Raw genomic sequence first — 23,019 nt, forward strand, 5'->3', positions numbered from 1 at the left:
CTGCACCCACGCCCGGCCCGGCCTCAGCTGCACCCACGCCCGGCCCGGCCTCAGCTGCACCCACGCCCGGCCCGGCCTCAGCTGCACCCACGCCCGGCCCGGCCTCAGCCTCAGAGCCTTCGTCTGCGGCAGCCTCAGAGCCTTCGTCTGCGGCAGCCTCAGAGCCTTCGTCTGCGGCAGCCTCAGAGCCTTCGTCTGCGGCAGCCTCAGAGCCTTCGTCTGCTGCAGCCTCAGAGCCTTCGTCTGCGGCAGCCTCAGAGCCTTCGTCTGCGGCAGCCTCAGAGCCTTCGTCTGCGGCAGCCTCAGAGCCTTCGCCTGCGGCAGCCTCAGAGCCTTCGTCTGCTGCAGCCTCAGAGCCTTCGTCTGCTGCAGCCTCAGAGCCTTCGTCTGCTGCAGCCTCAGAGCCTTCAGCCTCGTTTGGGTTTGGAGCTAAACGGCCATTTTCTAGACCGCTGGCTGAGCCACTGGCCGGGCGCCATCGCCGTCGTGGGCGGCCCACAGACCCTCTTCGCCTGAGTGGCCGCCGTCGCCTTCCGCACGGCCGGCCCCCCGAACTGTGTCCACGTCGCCGCCGTTGCCTTCCGCGCGGTCGGCCCCCGGACCGGTGCTGTCGCCGTTGCCGTCCGCACGGTCGGCCCCCTGAACTGTCTCGTCTCGGCCACGGGCCGCGTGGACGCCCACCTGAACTGTCTCGTCTCGGCCACGGGCCGCGTGGACGCCCACCTGAACTGTCTCCTCTCGGCCACGGGGGCGCCCACCTGAACTGTCTTGGTGTGGACTCCGTCCCTCCGTCCTGGGCCCCCTCCGCCCGCCCTGTTCTGGTTTTTTTTCTTTCTCTTTTGGCCGTCGGGTGCCGGCCTTTGGAGGGGGGGGTACTGTCAGGGTTCCTGGGTCGTTGACCCAGTGATTTCAGTTTGTTCATGTTCAGTTTGGTTCGCCACATTAATGTTCTCACTTCCTGTTTTTTCCCGTGTCAGCTTGTCTCCCGTGTCATTAGTCAGATTATGTTCAGCCCTGTACTCACCTGTTTCCAATCATTGTCATCATCCACCTGTGTATTTAAGTTCCTCGGTTTCACCAGTTCTCTGTCGTGTCATTGATGTTAATGATGTATGTCTGATGTCGTCTGTATGTCCAGTCAGTCAGTCAGTCAGTCAGTCCTTAGTTCATTCATTCATTCAGTCAGCCAGCCATTTCCTCCCTCTGTACTGTTTGCTCACTCCTTCGGCAATAAACATCCACCTTCACCTACCTGCCTGTGAGTCCAGCGTTTGGGTCCTCCTCCTCTCATCCACGACACTACCCTTGACATATTATGACAAATCTGGTTTTTGATGGTGACTTTCTCTTGATCATTTTTGAGTTCCACTCAGTTCCACCCAAAAATGTTGAAAACCGAACAGGAAAAGAGAAAATATGAAATTACCTGCTGGGGAGGCACTCAGCTGAGTCTCCAGCCTCTGCATCCGTCTCCAGAGCCAGTCTTAATGAAGAGGAGGAGGATGAAGAGGTGGGAGAGTGATAGGAAGCCAGATCACAGCGCTGTAGGTTGGACAGAAGCACGCGATTCTCATACTGAAGCTTCTTCACCTTCCCGCTTAGTTCTCCAATCTGAAGCGTCGCCAGTCGGAGCTCCTCCTCCTGAGTCGGGGTGTCAGTGCTGATAAGCACCGACCCTTCCTGTAACGTGTGCACCGGACTGTCGTTGAGCATCCCGTCTGTCAGCGACATTAATGAGTTGGACGACAGCGCGGATGCAGGAGGCGGGAGCTCAGATTTATAGCGGTTTATCTCGTTCATCAGAAGTTTATTTTGTTCCTCCATCTCAATGAGAGACCTCCTCAGCAGCTCTGCCTCTTCCTCCACAAACTGCAGGTGTCTCTGGAGCTCCATGACGTTTTCAGATGAAGCCCCGCCGCCAAGCACCATGGCCCCTGCTGTGAGGCCAAGCGCTGCCCCAAGACCGCCGCCAACACCACTGAGCTCTTGAGGACCATCTAAGGGGAAAAGCAATAAAAGTTAGATGCTAAAACAAACAAGGGCAAAAATTAAAAAAAATAATAACATACTTTTGGTATCTTCCTTGAGTCTTTGCACTGTATACTAACTGGCTACTGACTCTAGCCTCATCTTTACTACACAGCTAACAAGGACATATCAATCTTATCATCCCAGCAGCAAAATCACTGAATTTACAAAACAGTCTCAAAAGCAATTTAACAATATAAAATGAAAAGAAAAAAATTTAAATAAAGAAGCTAAGGACCTAATATACATATAAGCCTGAGCTTTTAGGTCACTGGGTTGGCCTTTACAAAAATCTGCCTTACTTTAGTCAGGAATTTAATCACTTTAGTATCCAGTTTTTCAACTTCAGTAAAGAAAACGTTATATCCATCTGCAGTATTTTATATGAGCAGTATGGCTCTGTCTGCCCTTGAAAGCCTAAGGGAAAGCATACCTTCCTGCCCTTCTGTGCACATACATTTAAAGCCTGAGGCAGGGAGAGCAGCACGGAGAGCCCAGAGTACAAAACAGACCAGGTAAAAGGCAAAAAAAACCCAAACCCATGATGTTGTTTAAGTCAGATACACCTTCACAAGGAGCAGCTAAAGTGCAGGTGGGTTGCAAAGAGGCTTGGATATCTACAAAGTTTACAACTGAAGTGGGCCAGCACTGAGATCAGCTAACATCAGCTCATGTATCTGGCTTGGCATGCCTCAGCTAATGTTATGCAATATGTGACAGACACAAGTATATATAAGGTCATTATTTACTGAAAGGAGCCAGCATACCAGCATATGTCTTTTTCCTAATCTAGCCACTTCCTATGTAAGATTTCTAAATACAAAATGTTTCCTGCTGATTTAAGATAATCTCCACCTCCAAGCAGGTGGAAGATCAGATGAAAAATGGACCACAGAATAATTAAACGATGAGACAAACCACCTTGCGGGCCCTTCATGTCGTCCATCTCAGCCCGTAGCCCCCTGTTCTCCACCTCCAGCTCCACAATGCGTCGACTCAGTAGGTTAGCCTCCTCCTCGACCAGCTTTAGGTGGACTCTGATTTCTGCCTCACGGGTGTGGGGGGAGTCAGCAACCTTACAGATGAGATGAGCAGAGAAAAGTAATTCACCTCCTAATTCTTCATGCTTTAATTTTAGATAATGCAAACTGGCTCAAATGTCTCTGTAGCAAATTGTCAAGGAGCCCCATCGTTTCCTCACCTCCTCCACAGTGAGGGAGGCATTGATGTCTCCGTAGAGCGACCTGTACTTGGCCAGCTCCTCCTTCATGGCCTCGCTGTCCTTCACCAGTTTGGTGAGCTTCTTGCACATGAGAGCTAATTCCTCTTTGGCAAAGTGGAGTTGACATTTCAGGTCTGAACTGTCCTCCTGCAGCGACGGGACAAGACGAAAAGAGAGCACAAAGGTGACGATGCTATAAAAAGTGCTGCATCACAAAGACACCAAAATGCATACAAGCGCATTATGGAAATGTCAGAGGGCTGTGTCGTCATTTGAGTATCGAATCATCTGCATTAAAAATAAAAATTAATTCAGATTCAAAAGTGCATATGACCAAATGATGAAAATAATTAAATCACATACATTTAATAAAGGCACCGGTTGTTTGGGTCTAAGATATAATTGAGAGTCACCCTCAGACCTTTCAGTGTAATTGTAAAAATGCAACGGCAGTCCATCATATGATTAGAAAGTCATAAAAATATAATTAGCTGTTATTAAGCTGTGTTATATGTGTTACAATAAATACATGATAACGAAAAGATAATTAAATAATGCTCCATTAGTATAATTTATGCAAAAACTTTAATGGAAAAGTGAATGAAGACAAGTAAATGAGAGAAAAAAAAGAGTAGATAAGGTTCAGTGAGTAACGACGACAGACAGTCGAGCTTTGACAGAGGTTATACAGAGCTGAACGAAGTGACACACACAAAGTCAAAGCTGCAGACACACTCAGACACACAACAAGAGAACCGGTCAGATCACTTCATGAACAGAATGCAACCTTTAGATCCATCCAGACTGAGACGTGGATGACATTAGAGGTTAAGGTGAATCATCTGAGGACTGGTTTATATTCTGATGTTGATAAGTTTAATATCTTGGGCTCTGTATTTCTGTCAGCTTGCTGGTAAAAAAGAAAAAAACTAAACAAGACAGTGCAACATTAAGGCCATGCTGGCTAATGGTGAAACATTATGGTCCCTTTTTCAAGGTCTTTATAGTCTCTCAAAATAACTATATAAAACCACAAGTGCTGTATAATAACCTGATTCAATTTTCCTGTGCTGTTATCCTAAACTCAGTACTAAGCCTTGTCGACCTGAGGTGACCCCGTGCAGCCATTCCTCAGATGCAGCTCCGTGGTTGTATTTGTTTTACGGCCTGTGGAGCGATTCCAACCACATTAAGCTCGACGAGGGCCGGCGAATTTACAGCCATTTATGGTATGTGGCTTGGAATGGGAGCCCGGGCCCGGCTTGTGTTAGCAGCCAGAGAGATGGCGGTGTAGATAATTACCTTCACTGCAAACACCTTCTGTGGTGATTTGTTAGCCTGCTGAGTTTTTATTCTGCATCTGTGTAGTTTGTTCTTGTGTAAAACCTGAGCTCCTACAGCACTTACTTCTTTAGTCCCTGTTTTCACATTCTTTGGGCGGTGTTTAAACTCTTCTAATGACTCAGAAGATTAATGAGGGGGGATCGACTCAAAAACAGTGGAGGAAAAAGCTACAGAATCAAAAGGAAGGAGAGACTGAAAGTGTAATCTTGAGACTTGAGCTGTATTCCCCAAGCAAACAAGAACTGAGTAGATAAGGATTACAGGAAGTACAAACACCTGCAGGACAAGATGGAGAAGAGTAAAGATGAGAAGGAAGAAGGGAACTGCTGATCTGTCTGCTTCAAACTGCAAGCAGCCCGTTTGGATAGCTAAGAGTGTGATCCCCAGAGGAAATCGCTCAAAATAAGCAGAGACGCGCAAACAACAAAGTCATGAGTTGTAAGGCCAAAACACAGAAAGGATGAGAAGTTTCCTAACTTGACACATTCAGCGTCTATTCTGAAGCTTAAAACACAAGTGAAGGTTTGGACTGAAACAAATAATAAGACGTACGGAGGAGATGTTAGGGTTTTTCTAGTGGTGACTAAAATATCCGCATTCAAATGTATTTGTTTGCCTGTTTTCAATTATTAACCACATAAAAATTAGTCATCATAAAAATGAGACCATAACAACTCCTCATGGCATGTTCCATATGCATGTTACACTTTACAATATCATACTCTAGTGCAGGGTATGATTTATGTCTGGGAACGTTCATGGAGGGCAGCTTTTCATAATTATTTCAGCGCTGTTCTGTTTTTCCTGCTTGATCAGGGCTAATAACAGTCATAGCCCACCTGCAGCACATGTGATTACATTCCCAGAGAGGTGACAGTTGCCTGCGGCGATGCTGACACTAAAAGCTACACCACAATATGATACAGTTTAATATCTATATTTCATATCTTTAGCTGTTATCGTTAGCTGTGGATGTCTGGACAGGCAGGAATGGAGCTTCGCTGTAAGAAATAGAAATATCCTGAATGAGTGTTTATCTATTAAAGAAAGTTGTATTATATCACAGCCTTGCAGATGCTTTTGGAGGAGTTATACTCTGTGTTCGCAAAGAGTGGTATAGTTCTGTAAAGGTTTCCCTCCGTCCCTGAAACCTACAGACGTAACTTCTCATGCCACTTGCTCTCCTGCTATAAGTGTCCCAAGCTGCAACACATTGTGTCTCGTATTGATTTGTTAAACCTTCTGGAGGAAAACACAGACGTGTGCGTGCTTGGTTCTTACCTGTGCGGCGAGCTTTTTGTCAGGTTTGTTGTTGGGTCGTGCTCCTCGTTTCTTCTGGGAGTTCTGAAACAAAGACACACACAGAGCCTCATTAGTAAGTCTTGACACCATATCGACTGTGAACTGTTTCAATAAAATGAAGAACGGACTCAGGCTGAAATGAAGAGGAGAGAGCAGGGACTTAGGGCCATCAAAAAGTGGTAATCTCAACTGTCAGCATCAAGACAAAAACAGATTAGGATTGTTTTGTGCAGCAAATGGGACGTCATTTTTGGGTTCTTTTGCACTTTAATATCACTAAATAACAGATTTAAGTCAGTGTAACTGCATGAAGCCGCAGTCTGGAGACTTAAATCCTTAAATTAAACATAAACACCAGAAAAACAGCTACCCTGGCTTCGACCAAACGTGACCACATTGGACTGCGAGCATCTTTTAGGTCCACTAATTACCATGTCCTGTTGTGTTTGTTTAAGCTGTACAAAATCAATCTCTTCAGATTCCTATGTCAAAACATCCAAGTTAGAGACATTAAAAATTCCATTTACAGCATAGTGCAGTGTAGTTTTCCTTTCAAATGATTTTTTTCCCTTTCTTTTAAAACCAATTCAGAGTTTATTGAGGCTTAAAGGTAGGACTGAGATTGCTGCCACAAAAAGATGCATGGGTAGAACAAATTGGGTTTTCTCTACTACTACAAGAGCAGTCACAATGTATAAATGTCAAGGACTTAAAGTGTGAAAGGCAACAACAGAGAAAAAGCCCTTTTTACACACATAAAGAGCAAAATCAGACTTGTGGACCGGATAAGGACATTAGTCATTCCTGGTTTTTTAAAAAACGGTGTCAGCACAAACATTGACGTTGTATCTTCAAAAGTACAAAAGGTAATGGATGATGAGACATTGGCTACATTGGATACAAATCTGCTTTTTGGCAGATTTAGGCCTGCATTAGAATTAGAAAAATATATTTAAAATACTCAAAACCTATCTTTTTTTAAATTTCATCGTGACTGCCATGAATGGGCACACCAGAGTCATTAAATGCTTTTCTTATCTGTCTGTGCTTGATGTGTACCTGTAAGTGGTAAAATATCCAGACCATCTTTGTTTGAGCAGCTCTTTTCTTGTCATCTTATTATCTTACAAACAATACAATATTGTATGTACAGCAGCAAATCTGAGCCTTAATCTGCCACTGAACATCATTCTAGAACCTTATAAGCCACACACACACACACACACACACACACACACACAGAAATATGAAATTCCAAACACACTCTTTCATATGACACACTTCCTCTCCCTCTTGGGCTAAGCTTTGGATGTCACTGCAGTGGTGATGTGTATCATTTCTGTGGAGACTTGAATCAACACTGATAAGAGCGTGGAATTACAGCTGTGAGGTGGAGGTACAAGTGCTAGAATAAAGAGACACACAGACACATCATCCACTGTTTGTCCAACTATCTTCCCAGTGCATCAGACTATCATAAATCATCATCCTTCCCTCTCTTTACAGCCAATCATCACACATACACATGTACACACAGGACAGACGCTGCAGTGCAAGCAGCCAAGCTCATCTGGCTCACTCCGTTTCCATGGAAACAAGCTACTCTGCAATGAGAACTGCCGACAACAAAAGAAAGAAACGGAGGGATGAATAGAACAAAAAGGTGATAAAGGATGACATAAATATATAAACAAATGCTACTGCTTGGGTCATTTTTTAGATCTACAGTGTGTTTTTAATTTTCCCCCAAATGACCAGGCTTTAAGTGAATTATTAAAATGCTCCGCGGACACTATCAAGTGGAGGAAATTTCAAAATATGTTATCTTATAACCAGGTGTACTGCAGCGAAGCATCAGACTGAAGGACATTTATCTATCTGTCTCACTTCTTTCTGTTTTTTTTATGCATTCTGCTCTTTTATTTCTTCCAAATGATCGACTCATCATTCGTTGGGCTATTTCCTGATTTTTAATTTTTCATCTTTCCATGTCCTATTTTACTCTCCCAACCCATTTTATAACCATTTTATTATCGAGTGCAAACAGTGGTTAAAAGCTCTGAACTCACTGATCGATAGGCCTGCCTGATAATGGAACCATTGATTATGGCTGGAGGTTGAACAGATGTCAGAACTGTTGGATCAGGTTTTCAGCTGGGCAGCAATCACTGCGATCCACGAATTTCCAGCAACAGCAAACGCTGCTCTGTCTGACAAATTGTCATTGGAGTTGAAAATGCAGCAAATGAATAGTTCCTCAAACCTTTTCTGAGGAAAGGTGAGCAGCAATCTCCCGAGTTAAAAAGTGAGACCAATGAGGAAAAGGGCCAAAAAAGTGCAGTTCTGTAAACGGCCACTTAAAGCTGGCTTCTAGCTGAGTTCTGATATGGATTTCTCTTATACCAGACAAATAAAAGGGGCTGCTGTTCCCACATGGGAGGCAAAATGACATTTTGATGTTAGAGACTTTTAGAGACACATCATTGATTACAGCAGCAGGGAAAGTATAGCTTTCTTTGCAATACATCTGGTCCATTCAGTTGTCCCATTAGGTAGTGATCTTGTGGAACAACCTAATATATATGATACAGTGTCACAGAGTAACTGCAGGCCAGCCAGTGTGTACAATAAGAGGAGAGAGAATTCTGGCATATTTTATTATTTACTTGAGTCCATTTCCTGTCTGCATATCTGTTATTTTCCAGTGTGCCTGACTTGTTTAAACCTGCTTTACCTGCTGATTCTTTAGCGAGCTGGGCAGGAGCACGACAAGCTCTAAAGAATACGAACTGATATGTTAGGAAACTGTTGCACATTTGCAATAATCCAACAGACTGTCAGTCATCTGTGTGATCCTCTGACTCTCTACACAACGGAAAACAAAAAAACCAGCAAACAGTACAGGCTGGATTGCAGAAACTGATAAACCGATATGTCAGAGGTTCTTCTCGCTGCAATCTGCATCAATCTGACCAAACTATCAGTTTAACAGCTAAAATGAGAACTTCACTGTCTGAATCTGGAATAAAAGGATGGTGATGGCAGCTGTTCTTTTAAATATAGTAAATATATATGTTTCTGCTGATCATTGATGCAATGACATTAACATTAACTATGACAGATGGAAATACCTCAAATACCTGTGTGCAGGATTTTTATACCTCAGTCATTACCCTTCTATATAAAAAACAACCTAACAAATTTCTATTCCTGTTCCTGGCACCCAGGTGTATTTGATGTGCAAACCCTCATTTTCACATAAGCATGCTTTGAAATGTTCATTATTATTTTATGTAAACGCACACACACTGTGCCTGAGCCTGCTTCTCATGTTTCTCAGCCTGTAGGTCTACGGTTACGCTGCAGATACGGTAACAAGTCAACTTCCATGTTATCTGATAACATATTTAATAGCGTCTGACCGCTGCCTCTGCTTTTTCAGCAGCAGCAAAGGTTGTGTCAGGATTTATTTTACAGTAACCCCACTGTTGATCCTCTGCAGCAGAAATGCTGATGAAAGGGGCGATGGAGACAGATACAAAAATGTGAGGGGGAAATGATGACATATCCAGAGAGTGTCAGAAAGAGGAGCAAACAGATGGATTTTCAAAGTCAAACACTATTGCCTGAGTGAACCTCAGGATAAAAGGGAACAGATCAGGACAGAGAGGGAAAGAGGAAGAGATGGCCAGTGACAAAGAGACAGAAAGCAACAACAATGGCAGAGGAAGAAAAAGGGAACGTGAAAGAGAGAAATGTTGTCATTCCTCTGTCATGGATGAAGAGTCACAGCAGTGTAAACTTTTCTCCTTCCAATCCAATCCGATCCACAGCTCATCCAGCCATGGCGTATGGTACTGCAGAGCAGGGTGGGATCAAACGCAGTGAGACAAACACTCGAAGGAAAGTTGGGAAAGTCTGGAAGAGGGCCATGAAAAATGTTTAAAATGTTTGGCAGCTAATGAGGAACGGCAAAACCTAAACAAAGCAACGCTGCAATTCATGATGTGGCAATTACAACACCTGTAAAGGGCAAAAAATGTAAAAATGTGAGCGAATAAGAATGAAATAAAACCGACTTTATTGTGATGTTACTGTTGCTGAGAGCTTGAGAGACTGGAGAGAAAGAAACTGACATGCTTTCTGAGTGGAAATGGTTTTAACAGCGAGTCAGGTTACGGCCCGTCACACAGGTTAACTGACAATACATGACACTGCTCCTGGAGAACGAGGGGGAGAGAGAGGAGACTGCAAAGAAATCAGATTTGCTTTCAGTGTACAGACTCACTTAAACCAACCGGGCATGAAACACTGGGCGTGACACAGCAGAGAGGAAAGGACTTCTAGAAAGAAATGGACTGTAAGGACGGGAGTCTAGCTTTGTCTTTACATCCACAAACTGAGGGCCTTTTTTCTGGTCCCACTCTCTGCCTCTATACACGGATGGACAGATTTAAAGGTGTACGCTGGCTGCACACACGGCATCCGTGGGGATCAAACACTTAACCTGGGCTACCAAACTCACTGTTCAACTGTCCAACATTTTCCAACGGTGACATTTTCAAGCTATTTGCTGATTTCATAGATTAGTTCACAACAGTTTTGATGCAGGGGTATCCTTTTATTTTGTTTTTCGAGTAGACACGGCAAAGCAAAGGTATGCCTAATATCCCTGTGTTGTGTTGTGTCTGCATTATCGTAATAATGTTGGTCCAGGATCAACATTGCACCGACCAGTCACGTGGCTGTGATGTGATAGCTTTGCAATGTGGGGAGAAAAAATAAAAAAATAAATCCTCTGCTTATATAAAACTCTCTCCTGGAACAAATGGTTAGCATTTAATGCTAACTGAATGCTCAGATAACATCCGTGGTCAGTTGCAATGTTAGTTATTATTATAATGATACAGGATACACAAACAAAGCAATGATTTCATGGACATGGACAGCATACATATAAATAATTATGCATAATTCTGAAGAAGGTCTGCACCAAAACGCTGCAAAGTCAGATTTTAAATCACAAAACTTTTATGTCACTTATAAAAATATTGTTGTCTGAAGAAAAACAAGAGTCTTTCAGTCACTGATGCACTGCTGCAAATAATTTACTCTGAAGGTAGAACTTAGATCAGATTGCTCGAATATTGAGTGAAAGTGTGTGTTTGTGGTTGCCAAGGGGATTGCGCAGGTTTCTGGAAAGAAAATTGATTTATTTGAAGTGGATGAAGCTCCAGACTCTCTCTCTCTCTCTTTGTTTCGGGCAGAGGAGCCGTCTCTGCATGAAAGAACAGGACATCACTACCGCACACCCGGGAACAAAGACTGGCCACAACACAGCACATAACGAGTTGCATAACCCGGGTGTGTGTCTGTGTGTGTGTGCAAGATAAGAATGGATGGTGGTGCAGAGAAATGGAAGAGTGACAAGTGGGAGAGGAGGAGATAATTAGAAAGTACTATCCCTCCTAGTGCTAACAAAACACAACAAATCATCAGCGCTTGCTGCTACAAATCATTAAATTGGCTCATTAATGAGGTTTGAAATGCAATTAATCTTGTTTTTTTATCTGTTTTGGGGACATAAACTGCCTTGCATTCTAAAACAGGCTAAATTAACACATCTTGCTCAAATCTCGCTATTTACCCACTGAAACAATCCAACAATGTCAACACCAAAACACAACTGTGTGCTTGTGATGTTGTGAACACATCTCAACATCATATTTATAGCTGAAAAATCCCTTTGCTTAATTCCTAGGATGCACAAGCAGCGTTAAGCAGCTCTTCCCGACTGCGTGCACACAGAGCAAAGCCGCTCCGAGCACAGCGGAGCAGAACAGATAATACGAAAGCAACACCAACGTTTTCCCAATCCCCAGCCCGCTCAGCTCATTACTACACGCTCACACTGTTTCTCCATACTTTGCAGTATCTCTCACACCCTCTTAACACACATTTCATGAAAACGTTCCAACACCCGGCTAGTCCTGAATTAGGAAATAATAAGCCCATTTGCTGTGAGCGCTTCAAGCATAAAGCCACTTTGGCTGCTGTGGTTATGACCATGAACTCCAACTTTTCTAAATTTCCATTTTCTAAATTTGCTTATAACTTTCAATCACACCGGTGGTTTTACAGGTTATGATATTATAAACAAATTATTTCTGCAATTCGATGGTTTTAGTTTGAGTTTCCATTTTTCTCACTTTTTCAATAAGATGTAAACGGTGCAGACAATATTTTTAGAATCAAGATTCAAAGATTCAAAGTGTTTATTGTCATGTGTACAGAAGAAATAGCATTTCTCTGCGCAATGAAATTCTTCCTTTGCTGTCCATACACAAATGCCACACACAGTGGTATGAATTTTCTTGTGGTTTTCACTAGTATAGGGATAATATTTTAATAAGATCCAGAGAAAGAATTCAGGAACATTTGCTGTCACATATCTTGGTACTGAAAAGAATGAAGATGAACAGACTTGTTGACTAGAAGTATCGACGGGCAGCTCTAAATGTATCCTCCAACAGAGATTTGTTTGCTGAACACACCTTTACATCTTTACTCTTCTTTTAGATAAGTGAACACAGTGAGGTCCCGTATCATCGCCAATATTACCGTAAATAAAAGAAGCCTGGCTGGCCTTGAGGCCTCAGCAGATGCAAAGAAAAGATGCCTTGAGAAACCTTGAGGTCAGTGGCAGCTTCAAATCGGTGGGGTTCAGTAAAGGCTCGATTGAGCGGGACCTTTCCACACCTCTCTAAAATAGGAAGATCTACCATAAAAATCCTGCACACCAATTTTACAGCTCCAGTGAGCAATTGGGGGGCGGCAAAAACTGCCGCATCTGGCTTCAAAGTAAAGATGATTTGTAAGTGAAGTGATAAAACCTGTCAGAGCGACTCTGGCCTCGAGTAGAAATTTCAAGATCTGGGCACATTAAATTTGATGCTGGAAACATCATGGTTAGGCAACACATCAGAGAGCGATGGGAGCGCGTGAAGAAAAACAAACACATTTGTTCGTTCATTTCGTCACACTTGCTCATTTCTTGCTTCATTTCTTGCTCTTCTACTCTTTGAATGGTAAAATGAAACGCAGCAAAGCCCTGCGCAGTGCACAAACTCTGTTAGTAATGTTTGCTATAATGAAATATTCATTTTTGACAGCTGAAAGCTAATGGTGACACATTCCTGACTGTACTATAACAGCAAAAATGACTGGTTTGAGTTCTTACGAATGCAACTGTTAAATAAAAAAACATCCATTTTTCATATAAACATGATGTAGCCTCCCCTGCCTTAAACTGGGAGGTAAATTTCACACAAGCACACAGGAAAAAAACACACCAACAGTGAAGAGGAGGAATGAAAAAGTGGAAAGCCAGTGTGGTTAGGGATGACTGAGCTTTCCAAAACTATCAGACTGGCACATTAACAGCAGAAACGCAAGGATCCAATTAACGCAAACAACGAAGTCGTTCATTTTTGAAATGTATTTTTGTTGTGTGACGTCTGCTTTAATCAGAAAAGGATTCCTGGGAAAAACTCACTCAAGGAACGTCTGAAGCACCAAACGGCTCCAGTTCAGAAATCCGGCAATTAGTTGACGTCAGTGTGGACTTTATGGTGGAGTGTAAAACAAAGGTGCCTTTCTCTAGCACACACGCACACATACTCACTGCATGCTATCTCTGCTTGCACCCAGTTATGTCCTGCTTTCAAAATACAGCAGGGAAAGCAAGAGGAAGAAAAAAACTGAACAGAAGAGAAGCTGATGAATGAGAGTTGTATGTGAATGAACAGCCTGGTGCCATCACGGTGAAGAAGGCAAAGCAGACGACTGTATCATCTTCATAGAGATACAGGGAGATGTGGAGGAGGAACAGACACGCTGACTGAAAACTATTAATCTAACCGTTTCCGTCTGGTGCTTCGGGATGTCTGGGCGATAGGGTCGCGACCCGGGCAGACTGAGTGAGACAAAATGGTACAAATAACTTTTTTTTTTGTATTTCTCCCTGTGTGTTGTCTGCTAAACATGCAGTGGAAAAATAAAAGCTAGATATCACGGCAAAGCTCCTTCTGACCGCCGTGTTATGTAGCTAATAAAGTATCTGGTCAGTGTATGTTAATCTATATGAGCACATTAAACCTCTTATTAGGGAATTTTGCTAAATACTAGGATCAAAGGCAGAATATAATTTAAATTTCCAGGGTACTGTTAAACAATGGGAATCCATGGTTGCTTGTAAATCCTCACTCATGTTTGGTTTTTTAATGCCTAAACATATGAGCACCTGTATTTACAGATGTGTTTACCCCATCAAGAACCTGTTCCATGTATTTCCACCCAAAAAAATAAATAAATTTGGAACCAGCATGACAAACCTGAAACTGGCCATCAGCGGGTGTGGGAGTGGCTTCTGAAAAGAATTCCAATTCTTGGTGGATTCAGCCAACACATTCTGCTAGCCACAATTTTTCTTCCCACAGAAATGACCCCAAATCCTGCTAATAAGAAATGTGGGTTGGCTCTCAAAAGGGATTGAAGCTGATTTGGCATCAGAACTGGCACCGAGACTAGTGAGTGTTGGTAGAAAACAGTTTATTCCTAACATCTACTCCTCACACACACACACACACACACACACACACACACACACACACACACACACACACACACACACACACACACACACACAAACAGAAAAAAAGACCTAATCTTTCAGTATGTCACAATATAGCTTAACCACAACTGGATGCACACACCTTTCCATTGCCTCTGCTGATGAATTGTTTTGTCAAACATTAGCATTCATTAATTACAGCAGGTCTGATGGAAATCTCCTCTGTGCAATTTTCCTCTGTGCAATTAAATTGATCCAAACCCTGCTGCGAATTAGTCAGTGTTTTCTGGGAAATCACCGGAAGTTGAGCTCAAACACTCTCCTCCAGCTGCTGGAGCACCATGCAAAGGCTGCCCAGCTGCAAGAGCTGAGAGCGTCATTCATTCATGTGCTGTTGCTTTTGAATACTATTACTTAAAAGAAACAGTTATGTTGCGTCTTAAAATGTTCCCACAGTGTCTGTTGTGGCGTTTCGCTGTGCAAATTAAGGCTGACATGATGTAACGCAAGAGTGATTCAGCTCACATCCGCCTGTGCGTATCATTGAAGCTTAAGCCAATAGAGTGAATGGTCTATTAGCATTGCATTAGCATAGCATTAGCAGAGCAACAAAGAGCTGCAAGACAGATAGAGCTTGGATATGATACTCTGCAACACCAGACTGTACAGAAGAGAAAACCAGCCTCCTTCTCTTCAGTTTACGTTGGCTCTTCACAGACAGACAGACACACACTCTGAAACAGGCAAACAAAGGATCAAGAATTAAGGAAGATGAGGATGGAGAAGGAGGGGCAGAGCAAGGAGGCTTTGTAGGTCTTTGTTACTAAAACCACTGCTGACTTTCAGCCACTTCCATTACAGAAAAGCTGACAGTCTATATCTGCCGATGTGCGTGCACGAGTGTGTCTCCAGACGCTCTGCTTATTAAGGCAGTGTGTTAGTAGGTGACCTTGCGCAAATGAACAGCCTTCAAGTGGTATTGATCTGAATTATTCATATGTGTACAGTGTGCACATTGTGCCTTGACAGTGCGTGTGTGCGTGTTAAGCTGCAACATGGGCGTGCATAATATAAAGTCCAGCCCACTACGGGTGCGAGTGAAGGGATCTGTGTGTTTTTATGAGTGTGCCTGGTAGAGCTGGAAGCTGAACAAAGCAAGCACAGCCTAAGAGGAGGACTAGTGTGTTTGCGTGCGTGTGCGTGCGTGTAGTAGACATCAACCCTTAATGCCAAATACCTCTCTCACCTCCTTCCTTCCTTCTCTTCATGTGTCCACAGGGTCCTAACGCCTTAAAAGTTTCCTTATTCCATTGATTATCAATTGTTACAACCAATATTATTCAGTTAAACTGTGTGCTAATCACAAGCGCCAAATATGCCCCTCAGGGACTTGTTTTCTATTTCCTATTGTGCTCTTATTTTGCCTTTGGAGTAGACGGGCACATTTTTGGCATTTTCTGGATGATATTTGATCAAAATATTAAGACACTGCTACATCTACAAGAACACAAAGCAGCCACGGTGTAAACGTCCAGATTATCCTGATATATTGTAGTAAAAACTGGCAGCTGATGTGCCACTGCAATCTAGAATGATAGTTTATAACTATATAATATAACATCACTACAGTCCTGTACACAATATAAGGTTTTGTGTGTGCCCACTATAAGCAGTTTGCCCCAGTGCACTGATACCAGTGATACTGAATTGTATTTGTGTCTGCTTATTTTGTGCTTTTACTAGAAACCCTCCATGGTGATGTCAGAATTAAGTAAGACATCCAGACAGGTGCATCACAGACATCAGACTCTTAATATTTGATCGTCTGACCTCTTCTCCTCTGAGAAGCAAATCCAGGGAGCTAAGGATGCAGCATCCATTTACATCCCCCCACCTCCCGACAAACGCCTCTGCAACCGCAGACCATAATATGTTGCCTTGGCGATGGCTTTTGCAGCCTGTCGCTAAGGCACCCTGTTGGCAACACATTAGTGAAAAGACAGAGAGACGAAGAGGAGGACGGAAGCGGGAGAAGGAAATGTGGGAGGGGTGAAGGGGACGGAGGGCAGGATGAATGATAAGCGGGTCGAAGAAGAGAAGAAGGAAAGAAGGAAAGGAAAGAAGGTGTTTCAAAACAAATCAGAAACAATAAAGTACAGGAAGCCCAGACACTTAAAAGGCTTTTGACAGCTTCACCTCTTCAAACCCAAACCATGACCGATGACCAAATACAACTGCCCCTCTTATTCTCCTGTTTATTTGTTGTCATTTAGTAAGCTCTTCGCTAATAAGGGCAGACAAAGAAACCATATATATCTACATAAACACCATTAACAGCACATTCCCTATGTGCGTCATGTAAGAATATAAAACATGTGACATGATGACGGACTGTCAGCAGTGGCACAGAGAGAAGGAGAGGCAACGACGAAAAGATTTACTGGTATAATAAGAATAATATGACACTATAATTCTGCAGTCATAATAATTGCATTAAAGGAAATAAGACAAAATTACAAGTGTCTCGTTGCAGGCTGTAAAGTGTTTCCCTGCCACACTTCTTTTTCCTCGCAATCATTTTTTCTCTTCCAATTCGTCCTTGCGTTCTCATTGCAGAGAAAAAAGCTCCACCGACAATATTTCTCTGCATATATTTGGACATAATTTTTAAAAATGGCTGTCCAAATGCAGGCCAATGTGAAACTGTCATAAACCTGATTTATTGTTTAGCACAGGGAGCAGCATGGAAAAACCTTTTTCCAGCCTACTCGGTGCAACATATTATCCAGCCTGCAAACATGATTCTGGGTTTTGTGACTCTTAATGATGACTTGCCTAGTAACTCTTATGTTTAGTAGATGATTGCAAGCAAATGAGTCATCAAGTTTGATGCTTTTTTATGTTTTAAGAGTCATGCTGTGCAGTCGCTCTTGGACTGCAGGCGGCTCTTAAGTTGTCTTTGCAGCTTTATTTACACAGGAACATTTTCTTTCTTTAAGAAGTCATCTTTGGCTGCTATTGATCATACCCGACGCTTTATAAAAAACAATACTTTGTGTAAAACGTATAAGACGTGTCCTGATGGAACTGTTTTAATTGTTATTTGCTACTTGAACTTGAACACCTGTCTTTTATGGTACAGTCACACTAGGGAAAACAGTGGTTGCAAGTCGCAAGGAGGTTGCTGTCCTGGGAGGTGTTAAGCTAAGAGGAAGTTGTTGTAAACGCAGGCTTTCAGTTGGTTTCAGTCCTCGTGTGTTCGTTTGCCATCTGGTCTGGTTAAACAAGCATTAAACATCATCTTTCCTCCCCCTTTTTCTCTGTGGCAGGCACCTGATCTGACAGCAAGTGTTACCTCAGAGTCACAGAGAGAAACCATATGTGAATGAGAAAACAAACACACACACACACACACACACATACACACTCAAGCTCTTTCACCAACATACCGGGTCTCCATCTGGTGTGCGTGACAGAGGATGTCCCAGCAAAGCATAAAACAGCACCCAGTTAGATCCTATAAATAGAGAGCATCATCTACAGTTAACACCTCTCTGCTCTCCTGCAGCCAGGCCCTCTGCCTCACAGTTTATGTTTTCGACAGGGAATGGAGGAAAAGCCCAAAGTTAACCACGTGCACCTTATCACCGAGATTAGCATCAGACAGAAAGTCAGATTGCGGTGGGAAGGAAGCAACAAAGAAAGAAACTCAGGGATAAACATTACTGTGTGTGTTTTTCAAGGGTAAATGTCCTGAATCTTTAAAGGATCATTACTGCGGGATGATTATCTTGCAATTTGTGAGCTCTGGTTTAGAAGTACAAATGTTGCACAACTTGTATTTTGGGCACATACAATATGATCCTGGGAAGCTGAGTGGGATATCATTAGTAGCAAGCACAGTGTTACTAGTATGGATGCTCTGTTATAACGGCCCCTATAGACATGTCAAATTATATTAGCCCATCTGCAAATAAGATAAGATTCATCAATATTGGTGACATTTCTATTTCTTCATAGACATATACACTGTTATTCTACAAGGTTTGGGCATCTCCACAAACATTTTAAGCAAATAAGGAGGTGAATTAACTATAAATTAACTAATGTATATGACACACATTCATGAGTGGTTTGCACTCATGCATATGGTCAGTAGCTTCCTGATAAGTGGGTTTCACATGTTTAATTAATCAGTATATCTTGTCATTTGCAGTTTCACACCTGACACACACACACAGACACACGGGGTGCGCTAGCTAACGGTCTGAGTGTACTGCATGTGTATGTGCAAGAGTGCAGAGTGAAGTGAAGCGTGTCTGACAGGCTGACTGTGTGTCCAGTAATTGGCAGCATGAACTCCATCAGTCTGTGGGAGCGATACTCCCTTTATGTTCGATGTAAAGATAACAGAGAGCGCAAGTATCAAATGAAAATTGCAGTAATAACGTCACATCTCTTTGTTAATTTTTTCTATTTTAACTGTCATGCGAATTTTTAAACACGCAAAGTGTACGCATTATGCATATGAAAGAAAAATTAAAAATAATTCTATTTAACAGTGTGTCCGTCCCACAGGAGAAGGCCACAGGAAGCCATTGTGAGGTTCATAAAAGCAGACTAAGTGAAGCCCTTTGTGCTTTGAATAATAACGGGCTGTTTGATCTCACTGACAGCAGAACAAAGCCTGACTCTGATGGACATGTCGGGGTTCTGGTGACCTTTTAGGTGTGTCTGACAGTTCAAACACAACGACAAAGACCAAACACAGGCACCATCCGCAGGCACAAAAGTGGTATCAGCGCGATTACCAAAAGAGGACAGTGCTGAGATTATACACAGGCTTTCTGAGTTATTGTAAAACAGGGAAAAACTCAATCTGTCCAGATTTCGAGATACCTGGTTTAATTTCATCAAGACTATTCAAAATTCAAAGACTTTTATTCATAAATAATAAATAGAGCAATACCTTCTGTTTTAATTTCAATGCCAGTGAGAAACAAGCGCAAAACCAGATCAGAGCAGAGCAAATTAGGATTTAATGCCTTCTATCGTTGACCACTCCTACTGGGGTTATAATTTCATTTGACATTCAAGAAGATATCTGCACCATAAGCCTTAAATAACCTGTCCCCGGTGTTTGTCTGGGTTGAACTGTTGATTTCATTAGATTTAATTAACATCTTGATAACTGAGCTCACGCATAATGAAGCTGCAAAACACTTGAGGCGTGCTCTCATACCAGCTGAAACGTATCTTCCCTTAACTGTCAGAGATTTCCTGTGTTTGTCGACAGACATTAAACACACCACTCGTCTCCTAGCCTCGCCGTTCGCTCCCCTCATCTTTTTTTCTTATCTCCGTCTCCTTCCATCAGGGTCCCGCAAATCCAGGCAATCAGTTGCTGTGACAGGAAATCAAACAGGATATGACAGGCTGATTGGAGCCTTAGCCTCACTTTCTGAGGAGAAAGAAATGTTGTGACCTTGTCTTGTCCACCAGTAATAACTGCTTATGCGAGGAAAAAAAACTGCATGTGTTCATACCGTGCATATTTAGTATCCAGGAAGCTACTTTTAAAGTTAGATCTTCTTCTTCTTTCATGCTTTCGTGCATTAGGGGAAAAATGTAATTCCTCATTATTACCACTGCATACATCTTCCAGCCTTCCAGTGTTCTGGAGTGGATGTAGACTCACATGCTGGGTGCAGGACTGGCTCTTCTCACTCTTCCCACTCACTTTACTCAGCTTCTTCCGTCTTTCAGGAGTAATACAAATCGCAGAAATAAAGCCTGAATTATTCCTGTGTGCGTTATTAACAATGACTGATGTGGCATTTATAATTACATCACAAACATTAGCAGCTAATAGGAAAAACAAGTCTTCTCCACATGGCACAGTGTGAGCTTATTCAACCCAGTTACCGGCTCCTGTGACCTGATTATTGTGGCTAATGTAACTCGCACAGATGCACGCAACCACACCCAAACAAACATTCAGTCGTTAGCTGTGAGTTAGAGAACGCGTTTTTAGCACAGTTTATCGACCCTGATGACCTGCTACAAGGACTTGGGATGTGACTGTCACCCTCGACAGGAGATGAGCAACGCTAATGAACACGGAGGGCATCAATGTGGAGCTGTTTTTATCGCGTGGCTGTTACTGTCTCCAAAGCAGATTTTGCCCACGGGACAATAAACTTTAGTGCGTCATAAATTACAAGGAGAGGTAGAGAAGAAAGGAAAATGAAGGCAGGGAAAGGCGACGAGAAGGACAGACAGAACAAAAAGGGCAGACTTGGAGAAAACAAAATATCATCAAATTAGTTCAGAGAGCTTATCAGATCGTCATTATAATTTACAATCACAATCATTTAAAAATATCTTTCAGAATGCTTCTTTATTTCACACAGGGGTTAAATGTCGATTGTTGAAAGCTGATTGCCAACTGGTTGTATTCTGGTTATATTCCTGCAAAAACAAAGCTGCTGAGTGTTTATGGCATTTTGCATCTTGCACCCCTGGAACAAATTCAAAAAGAAAAATTAAGTTAGTTAAAACAAGCAAATGTAAATTAAAAAACAAAAAAGAATTAGTACACAAAAGTACAAATCTCTAGCAATGATGGCAGATAACAATGTTTCTATTTCTGATCCCAAAGTTTAACAGTGAAAGGATCTTTCAATCTTTTGCTAACCCACAAAAATCCATCCAATCTCATATAAATCGATGGTTCCTAATACCAAAGTCTTCGACCCACATGTTACATTTAAGGGCTGCTGTGCTTTTCTCTGTCTGGCTGTAATAAATTAAGCTGGTGGAGCCTCTGGCAGATGCACACCCAGGAGAGGAAAACGCGCATGCACACATATACACATCCGCGCTGAACCACTTAGCTCTGCTTCACCGCTTCGATCAAATCTACACGGAGACCAGCTGGGAAGAAATGCATTTTTGACCTCTGTTTGACAGAACAACACAAACGTGCCTTACTGAACCTCCTGCAACCTACAGAGGCAATCACCAGATTGTTCAAAGTACCCAAAGATAACTCGAAGAGTTTCCAAGCATTTTAGCAAATGCTTGGAAATCCTGACACCAGCGTCACTGATTAACCACATCTAACTTTCATTAGGTTAATAAAGCGCTGGGAGTGCTCAGGTAGACTAGCACAGTATACGAACCAGTCCATAATAAAGACAAAAGAGCGTGAAATAGACATCCAGTGACCTAAGATCTTATGGCATGGTGTGGGTAAAGACGCAGCCTATATGTTTGTCATCTATATTGGACTGTTTACCCTACAGCATTTTACATTTAGCATTGCACAGCACCTTAGGTCTCAGACTCTGTGTCTTGACACTCAACAGTCATCTTGGTAATGCCCCTGGATGGTTATTTGGTGCCAAGAAGAACAAGTCTCTATTCTAATGAATGACTTTATTAATTTATTATTAATGAGAAGTTTGGTTACTTCAGCCCTAAAAAGGGTTTTACAGGCTTTTCTCCCCACATGTTATATTTCAGCTACAAATGGCTCAAACCACAGTACTGATACAGTCAATGTGTCCAAGTCTTCTCAGCATACAAGCATTTGAAGCAATGTCATGCTGATTCACATTATATACAGTAAGCCGAGAAAAACAATTGGTACACTCACCTATGTATTGTCTTAACTACAGCCCTTAGATATGCCCGCCCCTACACAACTGAATTTAAACGGTGTGCTTGTATCAAAGCAGCTACATGACTGACTTGTTTCCTGGGTCGGCTTAAATTGGCTTTCGGGGTCAGGAGCAGGTCAGCTCCCATCTCTGGTGTTGCCTCATTCTCCCACAGATTTCAGGTCTTTCACAGGAAGTGTCTCATAGTGGCAACACGGATTTGTCTCCTCTCTGTTGTGCCCAGCAGCATCCTCACATGAACATTACACTGTCAGAAACCTTCAGCAGTGGGAGTTTAATAATCCACTTTCTGTCTAATTATAATCACAAAGGGTTTAAGTCCGGGCTTGTAGTTTTGCTGTGGGCAATTTCCCCCCCACTAATTATGAAGAAATCTATTTATGAGAGCACCCAGAGCCTAATTTGGAAGGAGACCATTAGACCATTTATAATAAGTCTGAAATAATAAATAAGCGGATGACTCATCAACAGGTTTTAGTTAGTTTTGCACATATTAACAATAACTGCCTCCTCAGCCTGGACGCTCATATAACAAGACTGCCTTTGAGACAGAAAGTGATTCTCTGCAGCAAGCTTCAGGGTTCAGGTTAATGAGCCATAACAGAGTGAATATTAGCCATTTAAACAGTGATGGTCTGGCCTTGTGGACTGCAGCAATCTCATAATTCCCTGCAATATGTGGGCTAATAGCTAACCCCGATGACATGAGACAATCAGGGAAACGCAGCTGAATCCAGCCATTCTGGACGGCATATGCTCTGTTCTGTAGGAGAGGACAAACCTGCAGTAAACTGACCTTGGCAAGA

General features: G+C 42.6%; 1 protein-coding gene across 2 annotated transcripts in view; it reads right to left on the bottom strand.

The window, feature by feature from the left end:
- mtcl2 (microtubule crosslinking factor 2) overlaps window positions 1–23,019 on the bottom strand; it is an 87,170-nt gene that overhangs the window by 26,153 nt on the left and 37,998 nt on the right. For both annotated transcript variants that reach the window (XM_026155102.1, XM_026155101.1), the window contains exons 5-8: window positions 5,876–5,938; window positions 3,230–3,397; window positions 2,950–3,103; window positions 1,427–1,997 (exon numbers count right to left, since the gene is read on the bottom strand). In XM_026155102.1, coding sequence (XP_026010887.1) covers window positions 1,427–1,997; window positions 2,950–3,103; window positions 3,230–3,397; window positions 5,876–5,938 — 956 coding nt within the window. The remainder of the gene's footprint in view (window positions 1–1,426; window positions 1,998–2,949; window positions 3,104–3,229; window positions 3,398–5,875; window positions 5,939–23,019) is intronic.

This window comes from Astatotilapia calliptera, chromosome 20 (assembly GCF_900246225.1).
Source record: "Astatotilapia calliptera chromosome 20, fAstCal1.2, whole genome shotgun sequence".
NCBI classification, from domain to species: Eukaryota; Metazoa; Chordata; class Actinopteri; order Cichliformes; family Cichlidae; genus Astatotilapia; species Astatotilapia calliptera.